Raw genomic sequence first — 14,573 nt, forward strand, 5'->3', positions numbered from 1 at the left:
ACTCCTCAATCTTTGCCACCTATATGGGCCCTAACACTGGGTGTAAGCTCTAGCCCATTAAGGTGATATTATATTAAATTTCGGACAAAATTTAAGTACAGTACCTTAAGTATTATTTCTTAAATTTTCCTCTTAAGATTTAATCATCTAGCTACTTAACTAAAAAAAAAACACTTCTGTAGGGTCTCGTTTTTCAATCCAAACCCAAGATGTATGGGATCTTGGACTAGCGAGCCCGGTACAATAAATTTGTAGAGAGTGGGTTGAAAAGCTAGACTTTAGTGTATGGACAACAGTTAACATGGTGTTTATCACAGTCAAGCAAGGATGAACTGGGTTTATCAAAGAGGGTTAGTCCTCGGCATGGTCCAAGGAGCTTTTTCTGGTGCCTCTTGAGTGTTAGAGGGTTCAGCCCCACTTTTCTACTTCCCTTCACCCTCTTTTATAGTAGTTTTCTTCCTCTGAATTGGGTTCCTAGTGCTGATACTTGTCCCATCAGCCATTCCCCCAATTGTTGGGAGTGGTTGTAAAGACGAAAAAACATGGCTCTGTCAGGTACAAGACACTAAATGGAATAATGGCAATGGAGTGGTTATAAAGGCAGAAAAGCATGGTTATGTCAGGTACAAGGCACTGAATGCAATAATGGCAGCTTTTCCCTTAGACATTTCTATTTTCTCCGTTGTCCTTTTCTGTTTTAGTACTTTTCCTGTTCCATGGAGTGACCCGGAGTGCCTCTCTCAGTGATAAGCCATTCCCTTTGTCCTCGGCTACATTCATGGCCGAGGAGGATTCTTCCCATGGCCGAGGAGGGGTTCTTCCTTGGACTGGGCCCTTGGCCCAATGTAGATAGTGACATGGGCTTCCCGGTCTTTTACCCCCCACAACTTCATTCCCATGAGAAAAAAATCTATATGGCAGAATCTTAAAAAGAAAACCTAAAAAACAACATTTAAATACTGTAGTGTCTATACTTAAATCGAACCCTTAAATTTTTTACCTCATTTTTTAACTAGAAGAAAAGGAGTAAGGAGATTGCCAGAGGTAGAAATTTTGAGCATAAAGCATGGTGTCTTCTACTTGCAGAAGAATCAATAACTGATAGGACTAGAGAATAAAGTACATATGCACTCTCTCAAGGATCAAGTGGATTCAACTATGGGTGGTGTTTATTTCACACTTGTTATTGCACATACACAATCATACATACACTTTATGATTTTAGCACAAAAAGTGTGTGTATCTGATTGTGTGTATTAACAATCGTAAAATCGTAAAGTATGTGTCCGGTTGTGTGCAATAATAAGTGTCTACTAGAATTTACCTTTCAACTATAATATGACCTTACTCCTTAACTATGAAGGTCAGTCATTAACCTCAGCCAAACAAAATGAGAATAAACTTTGTCAATAAATCCTTCACCGTCGGTGGTACGTGATACTCTGTTAAGTCCTATAACTAATTGAAAATTATTCATTCATTCTATTCCTTTTTTCTTTTTCTTTTTTCTTTTTCTTTTTTATATAATTAATACCATTCATTCATACGTTTTCCCTGTAGATAGGTAGGACCTACCCATGTGAAACATTCAAAAAAACAAAAACACAAAAATGAACCCATGTGGAACAACCGATAATATGTAGATCGTGAGACCCATTGAGGCTCGCTGCCATAGAAACTGTTTTTTAACATTCAATTTAAAAGCTTCAGATTCCTACATCGTAGTGGAACTGTGGAAGACAGGTTTTACATGCAATTTTTTTTTTAATTGACTGCACCTACGTACTTATATATATCTTCAGTTGCCCCTAATCTACTTGACCACTTGGCATATATTTTCTTGTTTACCCTATACTACTTGCCTCTTTGGTATCACACTATCATGGAATCTAGATTTCATTCTAGGGATGAAAGTATTATAAAAAAATTCATCATACAACAGAGAGAATTATTCAAACCATAAAAAAATTGAAACTACCGTTAATTTACTCAAGTTTAACAAAATATAAATTAAAGAAAAAACATAATAATTATTTTTTTAGTACATTTTAACTTGATCATCTATGAAGATGTAATTAAGTGTGTGTATGTTTAACAATTAATTTGTTTCTCAAAAAAAATCTATGAAGACGTAACTTAACAATATTTTAAATCCCGAAAATCATCTATGATTGATAAGGGTATTTTCGGCCTATGAAAATTTCTTAAGCTCTTTGACTTGTTGGGATAAAATAGTTCACTTATGGTCCATCGAGGAAGATGGCTCACCTAATCTCTAGGAAACTCAAAGACTTGTCGGGACGGGTATCTCATGTAATCCCCTAGGACCCGATGGTGCAAGTACCTTACCCTTCTTGGGACCTGTCGACCTCCCTTAGATCCCGTCAGGTAGCACGTACTTAAGCCTGATGATGAGCCCAACAGTAGCTCCACTTGGGTTCTAGTGTGTGATCCTGATGAGTGCTTCACATACCAACAGACAATTTGCATACCAACGGTTGAGTACACTGGGTCCCACAAACTTTTATGTGTTCTCCACTCATGTATGCCTATATGGAAATAACTTGCACACCATGTCCAAAAACCCTACTACACGTTTGTATCTTCCCCATAAGGGAAGAAAAGCCTTGAGATCTTAGGGCTACTCCAAATTTTCTCTACAAGGAAAGCCCCTACATTCAAGGGATCTTGGTAAACTCTACACCACTATATAAGTGCCAAGCCTCCTCTTCCTTAAGGTACAATAAAATTCCTAGCTCTCACACTATTAAGTTATTGGAGATCCTTCTATCACTAACTTAACCTTTGGAAGGTTTTTGGCCAGCAACCCACCAGTGCTCTCTGTTGGTTCTTTATTTTCTTGTTCTTCAGGTAACCTAATTCGTGTGTGTGGACGATCAGCTCACTGACGATTTTTGTGCATCATCAATGATTAATGACATACTACATTTTGCAACAATTTTCCTTAACTCTAAAGTTGAAGGCTATCCTAAAATTTCTAATAAAAAAAAAATTAGGCTAAAATACATTGTTGATCGTGGATTTTCATAATTCATGAGGTAAGTGAAAAATGTGGTATTATAATTTAAAGTGAAAAAGTGTAATTTTCCCTTTAAAAAATTTAGGCCAAAATACACTATTGATCCATAAAGTTTACCTACTAAATGCAATTAGTACTTAAAGTTCAAAAAGAGTGCATTGTTGATTCCTCTGTCAAGTTCTATTAATTTTATTGTCTTTGTCTAACAGAGCAATGACATGACAAAATTTTTTATTATTAAAAATTTACTCACAACTTAGAAAGACTCTTCTATTTTGGTCCTTCACAAAATTAAAATCGGTATGAGTACCAACCACATAATTCAAGATGTGTGTGAAATCAGCTTGGAGACAATTAGAGATTGGAATAAAACGAAGATGTCAAAACTAAGTTGAACCAAAAAAAGAAAAAAAAAGAAACAGCAAGCAAATCCAAATTTCATAAACATCTCCAACGACAGAGAGAAACAAATAGGAAATATTTTTTTAAAAAGAAAATTACTTTAAATGAAAAAAATATGTGAAGGGGTCAGCTTCGGCTGGGTTTATTTGGGGAAAGGTCCAAATAGGAACGAATTTGATTTGGGGAATGACCCAAATAGAAACGGGTCTTCCCAAGCTTTTTTTTTTTTTTTGAGAAACAGGTCTTCCCAAGCTAATGTGTATTAGTAATAACAAAATTGTCACTCCATTGAGAAAAAAAAAAAAAAAGAAGAAGTTATTTTCGCAACATTTTCCCAGCAAATTATAAATAGCAAGCTTTTACAAATTGTTATTGGTGGGCAAGTTTTTACGAATTGTTATTGGTGGGCATAGATTTAAATTTGGAGAGATGCTAAGTCCACAACATTTTCACAACAAATCACAGGTGGTTAGTTCTTATTGGTTCAAATTTGAACCTAATACTAAAATTATTTTTTTGCCCCAACAATAACAACCAGTAACAACCTGTCACTTAGGATTTGGTGTGAAAATGTTGTGGACATATTATTTCTCTTAAATTTGAACTAATAAGGCAATAACAACTTACCATCTATAATTTGTTGTGAAAATGTTGTGAATATAATACTTCTCTTAAAAAAAAAGCTACATCATTGCTCTGATAACACATATAGACAAAAAATAAAAAGTTCATGAAGAGACTAAGAGCATTCACATCAATGTGGCTATTTTAATATTTCAGCAAATATATAGCTAAAGACTAAAAAAAACTCACACATTAGTCTCAATATTTTAGAGAACAATTGCACTCACTTGAAACTTGAAGATTGAAAAGCGCTCAATAGGTGTACGTGCAAGTTAGATTTTAGAGATCATTTTGTAAAGATCTCGATCTAAAACCTTAACAATACATTTAAACATCATCTTTGTAAAAATGATGTTTTTGTGCCTGCAAGAAAATGAAATACATAAGAGTAAAGTTGCAAGACAAATATACACAAGTTTTTTTAACGGGGAAACCCTCGATGTTGGAAGAGAGAGGAAACTACAAGCACAAGCCAGTCAAATATTCCACTATTTTCTAAAAATAGTTACAATGAGGGTATTATGTTACAATGGAGAAAGAGAGAAGAAACAATGAAGATAAAAGAAAAAGAAGAGGTGGGAAAAGGGCTTCCACAGTAGTGTTAATCAGAGAGCCTCTCTTTTATTGAGTACTTTTTTTTTTTTTTTCTTTTTCTTTTTTTTGATGGGAAAACACACAATATTTTATTCATAATTGGGAAAGTACATCATGCATGCAAGCATGCTGAATTCACGTTGGGCTTTCCTCAAGCCAAACAACCAAGTCATCCACGTTAACAACATGCTGAGCCAGTACGTCGGCAGGGGTATTCCCTTGTCTTTTGGTATGGGAAAAGTCAAAAGTGAGAAACTCTTGAGCGCACTTTAGGATTCCTGTGACAACATTCTGGACCGAAGGAGCAGCTTCTATCAGGTCGTGGATAGAATTACATATTATAAGCAAGTCACCCTCAAAAATCACGCCCTTAACACCAACCTCCTTCGAAAACTTGACCCCTATCTCTATAGCCTTAGCCTATACTTCTAGTGCCCCAACAGAGTGTACAGTTTTCTACACAACGCTGCTACCACGTGTCCTGCATCATCTCGTACAACCACTCCCACACCAACTTGCTTCCACCTAGAGAAAACAGCACCATCAACGTTCACCTTATAGCGGCCTGCTAATGGAGGGACCCACTTCACAACTTGGTTCCATTCTGCATTAGCCGTTGGTTTTTCATTCGCCATCTGAAATTCCTCAAGCAAACAAAGAGAGCTTCTTGTCACTGCCTATCCACTACGAAGCCTGCCCCCGTGCCGAAAATCGTTCCTATTTTTCCATATCCCCAAGCTAATCATGACAGTCCACTCCAAGAGTCTTGGCTGTGACTCCTCCCACTTTTGTAGTTGCCATATAGCATCTATGTAGTTCCACGAAGGAAGAATCTCAAATGGAAAGGAGAGCTTGCAAGAAGACCATACCTCTTTCGCTCGTTCATAGAACCAAAATAAGTGGCTTATGGACTCCACCTGTTTCCCACAGGCATCACATATGCTTTCTTTTGTGATATTCCTCCTCCATAAATTTTCCTTCGTAACTAGGATGTTTCTTCACGCTTTCCACGCAAAGTGCTTGACCTTGTTTGGTACGTTCATCTGCCATAGTCTCCTCCAGGTCTGTTTCATTGTTGACTGATTTAAGCCTTCCGCCATCAGTTTATCCCCTTGGACCTCCTGTGCCAGTCTGTATGCACTTCTTACCGTGAACCTCCAGTTTTTGTTTTCGGCCCATATCACCCTATCCCTCGCCTCGATGACGCTTAAGGGTATGCTTAGGATTGCATTGACATCCTGAGGCAAAAAACTTTGGCAGACAAGGGCTCTCTTCCATTCCTTGCTATCTTCGTCGATGAGATCACTGACCCACTGAATTTGCTCTGGTGTTCTCTCCGGCGTAATGACTTTGTATGTGCTTGGACTTGGTATCCATTTATCTCTCCGGATCTTAATCATTTTACCGTCACCCACCTGCCACCTTACACCACGTTGCACTAGATGTTGGGCTGCCATGATGCTCCTCCATGCGTATAAAGGTTGACACCCCATACTAGCTTCGACAAAATTGCAGCTTGGGAAGTATTTTGCCTTGTAGACCCTGTAAAACTGTAAGGAGGAGTTGGTTTGAAGTCTCCACCCCTATTTTTCCAATAGAGCAAGGTTAAAAAGTTGCAAATCCCTAAAACCCATGCCACCCCTCTCCTTTGGCAGGCACATTTTCTCCCAACTCAGCCATGCAAGTTTCTTTTCATCCTTTACCTGACCCTACTAGAATTGCCTAACCATTCTAGTCAACTCCTCACATAGTGTATAAGGGAGCTTAAAGCAACTCATTGTGTAGGAAGGGACTACCTGTGCTACCACCTTGATCTGTACCTCATTTCCGGCATTTGACAGTAATTTTTCCTTCCACCTCGTTAGCTTGTTCGCCACCTTTTGCTTTAATTGTGCAAATGTGTTTCGTTTAGATTTCCCCACCAATGAAGGCAGACCCAAATAGGATTCGTGTGGCTTGGTGACCTATGCTCCAAACATGGCCTTTATCGCTTCCTTAGTGTCAGTGTTAGGGTTAAAACAGACGGAGGTTTTACTTTGGTTAAGTTGTTGACCAGAGGACTCCTCATATACTTGGAGCACATGCTGAATTTTCTTTCCTTCCCTGACCGTGGCTCTTCCAAATATCAAGCTATCGTCGGCGAAAAAAAGATGGGAGATAGTGGGTCCCCTAGCTGAGGTAGCCACCCCTTTGAGAGACTTGTTCTGGACAGCTTTATGCAACAGTGCCGACAGTCCTTCGACACAAATGAGGAATAAGTAGGGTGATAAAGAGTCTCCTTGCCTCATCCTTCGTGTTAGGACAATGTGGCCGCTTGGCTGACCATTAATTCGCATTGCATATGTCACTGAAGAGACACACTTCATCACTAGGCTAGTCCACCTTTCATGAAACCCTAGTTTTACCATGATTTGTTGAAGACATCCCTACTCCACCCGGTCATATGCCTTACTCATATCTAATTTCAGGGTCATCTCTCCATTTTTTCCTTTCTTCCTCCTGTTGATATGATTCATTAATTCATGAGCCACTAGGACATTATCTGTGATGAACCTCTCAGACACGAAATTGCTCTGATATAATGTCTTGCAAGACCAGTTTAAGGTGGTTTGCCACTGCCTTAGAGGCAAGCTTGTAGGTCACGTTGCACAGGCTGATTGGCCTATAATCCGTTACATATTTCAGGTTTTTCATTTTAGGGATAAGTACAATATGCGTTTCATGGAACTTAGGAGGAGTTACACTGTTGTTAAGAAAGTCTAACACAGTATTTATAACAATTGGACTCACATTAGACCAAAAATGTTGGTAAAAGATGGGGGGGCATACCATCTAGGCTAGGCGCCTTCAGCAGGTGCATTTGCTTCAGAGTTTTTTCCACTTCATAAGCTTGAAATTCCTGTAGGAGTAAGGTATTCATTCTATCCGTCACCTTTACCTGGATGGCCTCAATCAGCTCTATACTGACTTTAGCCTGGGATGACGTAAACAACTGTGTAAAATACTCCATAAAGGTTCTGCCCATTATTTCCTCATCCTCCTGCCAGACATTATTTGAATCCTTGATCCTGGAAATGGTGTTTCGTTGGTTTCTATTAGATGCCTTGGTGTGAAAAAATGATGTGTTACGGTTACTTGACTTCAGCCAACTGTTCCTTAATCGTTGCTGCCCTATGTCCTCTTCTGCCAAGAGCATCCTATTCAGCTCCGTCTTTGTTTCCTAAATCTCCTCCATAATGTTAATACTACTTTTCCTACCCTTCAAACCCTAGAGTTTTCCTTGAAGTCTTGCTATTTTCCTGCCTACATAACCAAAAGTATTCCTGTTCCACACCATCAGAGACTGCTTGCACTCCTCCAAGCATTGAGAAAACGGGTGTTGGCCCCCCATATTCAGTGCCTTGTCCCATGCCTCAGTCACTATCTCCTTGCACCCCTTATCTCTCAGCCACATTGACTCAAACTTGAATAGCTTCATTCGTTGGGTTCTCTGCTGTTTATCATGGTGGGCCTTCAAAACCAGCATACAATGATCCGATGTGAAAGCTACTACATGATGTAGACCCATATTTGGGAACATAACAGACCAGTTTGTGGATGCCAGATCTCTGTCAAGTCTCTTTCTGATCCATCCACGAGCCCCCAGTCTCCTGCACCATGTGAAATTCGACCCAGGGTAACCTATATCTCTCAAGTTGCATTGGTTGACTGCTTCACGGAAATTCTTCATTTGTCACTCTGGACGAATATTCCCACCTTCCTTCTCCCTCCCATGCATTATCTCATTAAAGTCCCCCATACAAATCCATGGTAAGTCACTTCTAGTACTTAGCTCTTCTAGTAGTCTCCAAGATTCCTCACGTTTATTCGTTTTCGGGTGGCCGTAGAAACCAGTAAATCTCCACTGTTTGTTACCTTGTTCTTCAGTAACAATTGCATCGATATGTCGAGGTGAATAGGTTTGGACGTCCACTTTCATCGAACTTTTCCATAGAAGTGCCAACCCCCTCCACGCCGAACACTAGGTACTACTAGACCCTGTTGCCGATCTAGTTTGTGCTTAATGCGTGCCATCTCCAACACAAAAAACTTGGTTTCCATAAGAAAAACCAAGGTGGGATCTTCCTCCATAACAAGCTTCTGGAGTGCTTTCACTATGCAGGGGTTCCCAAGCCCCCGACAGTTCCAACCAATAGCATTCATTGCTCCCGACGTGGCTGCCTCGCAGCTGACGTTGATCCAAGGTGTTTTGCCATGATTATTCCCAGAGCCATGACTTCTCATTCAAGCTTTTGTTTCTTTCCATATTCCTCAACATCTAAAATATCCTCCAACGGTATTCTTTCCTTCCTTTTAATTCCAACGCCTTTTGCTTCCACTTCCATTAACGTATGCTCCTCTTTTTTCTCCCCAAGCAACTGACCTCGATCCCCCACGTCAATATTTTCCTTCCCTACAGAGTTACGTCCCACTATATTATTTTTTTCCGTGGGCCCCTTCAATATTCTGTTCTTATTACTACTTTGAGGCCTTGGATTGTGTTAGCCCATAACTACGTTGCCTTCTTTTGATTCATGGGTCGTGGATATATTAATGTTAGAAGGAGTAATATTGGTCATACTTGGAGGCCCAATAGACGAGCCCAAGTCCTCTTTAAGTCCAGCCCACATTTCAACCTTCTCTTCCCGCTTTTCACTTTCTTCGTCAACCCTTGAGCTTTGCGCCGAGTTCTGCAGGTCAGCCGAAACTACCGGCACACTTTTCGCACTTGATGGCTTCTCCAAAGCACCACCTCTCCCTTGAAAGCCTCATCTATTTCACTTAGTTTCTTTTCAAAAGCTGCAACTTGCATATTTTCTGGGATTTGACAAGTCCAGTGCATCGTTAATGGGTCCGAGAGTGCCACGTCGCCCTTCATGTGCTTCCCATGTGCTTTCTCGAAACCAATACCCCTATCAACCGTTGCCTTGCCTGCCTGGTCCTTTGCTTCGCCTGGACAGTCTTCATGTCCATGCGTTTTCCTCCCGCCTCGGTCACCGTTAGTTGCAACGACCATCTGCGGCTTCTGTAGTCGTTTCGGGATAGCGTGCAACCAAGGGCCATATTGTTTTTCTTTTGCTCTGAGAGTTTCACTACTACGAATCCACAACATGCAATCTTGCTCATCGTGGTCTACCATTCCGCACCAGTAACAAAATATCGGCATGCATTCGCATTTGAAATCCACCTATGTTGGCGACAGCCCGCCGAGGCGAACTAACCTTCCACGACATAACGATAAGGATATATCCAATGATACCCTGATGCGCAAATGGCTTCCTATGCTAAATCCTTTGTCATCCACATCTAACTTTTCCATTGTCCCCAACGTCCCATCGATCAACAAGCTGGCATCTTTTGTCTAGCACATGGTAGGAAAACCATGGATTTGAACCCAAAAGGTTGCTCTGTCAAACTTTACTTTTGTCACCGCTTCCCCTTCATTAAGTTTATGAAGAATCAATAGGTACTTATCGAAAGACCACGGACCCAACAAAAGCACCTTATTTAGATCCTCCTTGAGGCTGAAATGGAAGAGAACCTTGTTTTCCCCCAAATCGTGCACCTCAAAACTTTTCTCAGTTCTCCAAACCATCCTCAACACTCTCACCACTAATTCCAGGTTCACCCATCTCTTCGTACAAAACTTTCTAGCCAGTACGTGACTGTGCTCCCTTGCTATCAGTGTTAGGTCCACCTCATTTACTTCCCTTTCTAATAGTTTTAATCCAGCACACTGATTCGTGACCTCCTCCATGCGTACTGGTGTTATGGTAGAAGGCAATCTATTTGAAATTGTTCTACCACCTAAACGGAGAGAAGTGTTTGCCCAAGCGGCAAGCCTAGGTTTCACCTCAAGGTTTTCAAGGAAAGCCTAGAGAGAAAAAGTTACGTTTCTAAGTTTTATGAGGCTATGACTTGAGTCCTTTTTTTCTTTAATAATAGTAGAAATGGACATGTGTTACTTTTCTAATGGGTAAAGTGTCACCTTCCCATTGGAGAATGACAAAGTAGAGTCTTGACAAAATGGGACCACACGCATTTGGTATTTCTTTGACAGGTGTGCTTGTGTTTGTACTACACACAATAATGCTTCTTCAACAAGCTGACCCTCTATTGTAATATACCCAAAACCTGTAGCATGTGGTTGGGATTTGTTATTGCAACTGTAATAGTCATTGACTTATTTTGCTATCACTTTTACCCACTATCTTGGACGCATGGACCACAACTAATGGCGATATGCTTTCTCTATTACACATCTTCTTTTTTTTTTTTTTTTTTGAGCAACTATTACACATCTTTTTATCTTTCTTTTCTTATTGAAGCAAATCTAGTATGCCCCCTTTTGGGCTTGGTGACTATGTAGTAGGAACTTGAGTTACGAATTGTTTTAGATGAGTTAACAATACTTTTTAAAGTAATGTACAGTAACAGATTGCACTTGGGTTTATGTATTTATTAATGGAGTTTTATTTTTTAATGGATAGCATAAGGGCAATCATTTAAAAAAATACTTTTAAAAATTTTTTATGTCAGAGGAAAAAAAAAACTTAAATTTTTGACAATTTATTTTATTTTTATATTTCTTATTAAAATGGTATCAAAACTTTTTTAAATTTAATTAAAAAGTCTTTCTTTTTTTTTTTTCTTTTTTTTTTTTGGAAGCCCCATAGTTGTGAGCTAGTTGGTTATTTCTATCTTACGAGTTCTCCTTGTGCCAATTTTATTTTGGAAAGAGGGTTGCCGCAAATTTTTAGAAGTCTAAATTTCAAACTTTAGCTATATATAAGGTTAAATAATATCTAACAATATTTAAAGTATAAACGATTAAAAAAGGGAAGAAAAAAAAAATATTTGGGGTCAGGGGACCATGGCCCCCCTATCTTTTAAGTGGTTCCATCCCTGGTTTCACATTAGTCTCGTATAAAAATCGTTCATTCCCATATTGTTTTTAGAGGCAACTGAACCTACCTACGGACTATATAATATTTCACTTTCCTTGGCAAAGTAACATTATAAGACTGTCCACACATGATTCAACCAACTTTACCTTTCCTCTTTGTGAGGTGGGATTACTGGATTAGGATACGCGGTCAGATTTGTTTTTAGTATTGCAACTTGTTTATATTCAACCTCTATTTGTCCCCCAGTAGAAGGGGCTTCTTCCAGTGAAGCAAAAGATTTTCATGTTTTTAGAGGTTTCCCCATTTAAATGGTTTGCCAAATAATCCCTTATCACAACTTTTGGATTACAATTTACAAGGTTTGGATTTGAATTGTGCAACCAGATATTCATTTTCTTGGATCAAATTACGTTGCAAAGGCTCTTGTTTTGGTAAGTATTGTACAGAGTGTATCTTTTGAACTTGGACATCTCTGTCGAAAATGCTAAAATGTGTTAGTTAAGCTGTAAGGCTCTTGGCATGTATTCTAAGATGTTGTCAGGGGTCATCAAGCACTCAATTCCTAGGAGTCTTTGTAGAGTGCTTAATGCGAGGCCATGGAGAACTTTGATCTTAAATTTACATGAAAGCAAAAGAGTGCCACAAAGTGAATAAGTTGAACCGGTTGGAGGAATAAATTAAGTGACCTTTACAAGGCATGCCATTCACTTGGATCACCGAGGTTCCTAAGAAAGAAATGACATTAAAAGGACCTTCTCATGCTTCATTAGCATGTTTAAGAACAAAAGCAAATGCAATATATATATATATATATACTACATTAAAATACAGGTCTTGAAGCTGATCTACATTCACATCCTTATTACAAGCTCTAGTAATTAGTTATGGACTTAGGCCGAAGGTGAAGTAGTATCAAATGATTTTCTCCTAACGAGGAGGCAAGTAATCTTGGATGGCTGACCATGTGTGTTATCTAGTAAACACAACACAAAGTCAAGACGGTGTAGAGCAAGAGCCAGCCGGTCCTCGCCAGAAATCAAGCCCATTATATCAAGGAGAACATGCCATGAATTCCGGTGTGCCTCTGAGATCCAATGCTGTGAGTATCGGGTCCCATTCAAATAGAGAGGGTAAGAAAAAAGTCCCTTAGGACTATGCTTACACTTCCTCCTGAAGTTCTGGCTAAGTTGCGACCCCTTAATCCTCAAGTCCAACCAAGATTCTGGTGCTGAAACGACTTTTGATTCTTTATGAGTCGCAAATTCCCTTTTCTGATCAAACTCTTCGCTAATAATGGTCAGGTAGAAATTGCCTCTGAAGAAAGGGTAGCTCTCCCCAATCATCATCATAGCATCCTTGTAGTTAGGCATGAAAAGAACCAAGTAGTCCTTTTCTGATAGCCCACAATGCTTCAAGGCTCGGTTCCTAGCTTGGATTTCTGGGATTGAAATGAAACTCCCTTGAAAAGAAGATTTCTTGGTAAGTATATCAAGGAGTCTTGATGGCTCCAATTGGGTTTTGTCAAGGTCAGAAAGATTACTACTAATATTCTTGTGGGACTTGCGTTTGTCATCAGGTAGGGTCTCTGTAGATTCCTCCTTTATAGAAAGATTATCAAGATCAAATTTGTTGTGTCCCTCTTCCACAAGGCCATTGCAATATTGCGGGTATTTCGCAAACATATTTCATCTCAGTTGGGGGTATTGGGCCTGACCATCTCAGGTGGAGAGTGGATATGGCTTCAGCAACCAAGTGAGCAGGAATCATTGTATGTGCTTTCTATATTCCAATCAAGTTTGATCAAATATTGCACCATAATGAAAGCTTAGTTAAATTATATTATTAAAGGGGAAACATGAAACAATCTAGGTGATGTGGGTAAAGACGCTAAAACTGACTCTTCAAGATCATGTTCTACCACGTCCTAATTATTAACAAAGTCGGAACTTCTAAATCAGAATTTTTATAACATTAACAAATGTAGAAAAATAATTTTCATGGAATTGCAAAGAAAAAAGAATACCTTAGACTCTCCGTGAAGAATGACCTTTTCTTCTATGTTACTCTCCATATGATGCCTTGTCATTTCTTAGAACTTTAAGCCAAACTAGGCATTAATACTTAAAAACCAGGTTGCAGGGAAGAATAGAGTAAGAATTACAAGAGGGAAAAACCAACACCATAAAAGGTAGACATGGAGACAAGCTAACGTTTGAAAATTAGGTTGCAACAGTAATGGATTGAAGTTGAGTATTAAAGAAATTTAAAAGCCTTGCAAACAAAGAGATAAGCAGCCAAAGGTGATGACAGCAAAGCCCCCACAAGATGGATTTATATGATGATATAGCATCCTGCCAATGATTGAATAAATTACTATCTTGCCGCTGGACCACAAGGGAGAAAAGAAATTTACATTACTGGAACTTAGCGAAGTCATGAATTTGACTTAGAAATATGAAGCCGCAGTGCTAGAAAAACATTACATTATTTCCTCATCATAGACTACACGGATTCATTGGTGTGCGGAGCCTCTTATAGTTTATGTAGGTGTGTGAACTTAGAAATGCAATGAAACCATAACAAGGAGTTCAATCGGGCCGAGTACAAATGATGCTTCACATCTTGAAAGATACCATTCTAAAAGAGTTAAAATCAAGGTGACAATTGTTAATGAGACCTTGAGGATTTTAATATCCATGGGCCTAAAGGAGTTGGAAATATATGTACATTTACAGGGCATTTGTTTATCTTGTTTTTTATCTGTTTTTGGCTAATGATTGGCTATTCATTTGGGCTAGATGCCTATGTCTATCAATCCAAGTTGCAGATAAAAATATAGAAGCTACGAATGGCAACAAGACAATAACTGTTTTCAAATTATGTAATCTGATGCTATCTTTAGTCATCAAGGGGATAGAAAATGCTGAAGAGATTGTGACTGCTAGAGCATTTGAGGACGTTTAGAA

At 39.0% G+C, this 14,573-nt stretch overlaps 1 protein-coding gene and 1 pseudogene across 2 annotated transcripts; both read right to left on the reverse strand.

The window, feature by feature from the left end:
* Positions 1 to 7,928: 7,928 nt before the first annotated feature.
* Positions 7,929 to 8,390, reverse strand: LOC115981043. The gene has a single exon (XM_031103232.1). It carries the CDS (start codon positions 8,388 to 8,390, stop codon positions 7,929 to 7,931), a length of 462 nt encoding a protein of 153 aa, XP_030959092.1.
* Positions 8,391 to 12,371: 3,981 nt separating this feature from the next.
* LOC115982780 lies at positions 12,372 to 13,960 on the reverse strand (annotated as a pseudogene). Its single transcript, XR_004089727.1, has 2 exons — positions 13,631 to 13,960; positions 12,372 to 13,386 (listed from the first exon to the last, which is right to left on the reverse strand). The product of XR_004089727.1 is annotated as an uncharacterized LOC115982780 (transcript).
* Positions 13,961 to 14,573: the final 613 nt, after the last annotated feature.

This window comes from Quercus lobata, chromosome 3 (genome assembly GCF_001633185.2).
Source record: "Quercus lobata isolate SW786 chromosome 3, ValleyOak3.0 Primary Assembly, whole genome shotgun sequence".
In the NCBI taxonomy this organism is placed as follows: domain Eukaryota; kingdom Viridiplantae; phylum Streptophyta; class Magnoliopsida; order Fagales; family Fagaceae; genus Quercus; species Quercus lobata.

Coding starts and splice junctions, on each gene's coding strand:
- LOC115981043 (XM_031103232.1), bottom strand. CDS start 8,390: ATGAAGAATTTCCGTGAAGCAGTCAACCAATGCAACTTGAGAGATATA.